This window comes from Acanthisitta chloris, unplaced genomic scaffold, assembly GCF_000695815.1.
Source record: "Acanthisitta chloris isolate BGI_N310 unplaced genomic scaffold, ASM69581v1 scaffold15827, whole genome shotgun sequence".
NCBI classification, from domain to species: Eukaryota; Metazoa; Chordata; class Aves; order Passeriformes; family Acanthisittidae; genus Acanthisitta; species Acanthisitta chloris.
Window position 1 is genome coordinate 16,294 of NW_008684433.1, and position 398 is coordinate 16,691.

Below are 398 nucleotides of genomic sequence, written 5' to 3' on the forward strand. Positions count from 1 at the left end.
GGAGGAAGGCAGGGATGGTGCCTTGGGGCTGGTGGGCCCTGGCCCGGGTCTTCACTTACCCTCATTCTCAGCGCGGAAGACAAAGATCCGATGGCTGGTGAAGACCTGGAACTTGTTGTCCTTGGTGGAGCGGGCCATTTCAATCACAGACAGTGGAATCACCCCCTTGGGGTAGGGCTCCTGGAAGGAGGCCCAGGCAGGGTTATCCCCTTTTACCCTTCTTGCAGGACATCTCCATAACCTGCCACATCCTCTACATCCCCTGGGTAGTCATCTGGGTGCTGCCTTGTAGGATGTTAAGGGGTTGGAATGGACTGTAGAGATCATCCAGTCCCAACCCCCTGTCCTGGGCAGAGACACCTCCCACCAGACCACATTGCTCAAGGCTTCAGCCCAAC

General features: G+C 57.3%; 1 protein-coding gene across 1 annotated transcript in view; it reads right to left on the minus strand.

Annotated features, from left to right (window-relative positions):
* LOC103806636 (arf-GAP with Rho-GAP domain, ANK repeat and PH domain-containing protein 3-like) overlaps positions 1–217 on the minus strand; it is a gene marked incomplete at its 5' end in the record, with an annotated part of 11,912 nt that extends 11,695 nt beyond the window's left edge. Inside the window, 1 exon segment of the mRNA XM_009079345.1 lies at positions 60–217. Within this exon segment, the coding sequence (XP_009077593.1) occupies positions 60–217 (158 nt within the window).
* Positions 218–398: the final 181 nt, after the last annotated feature.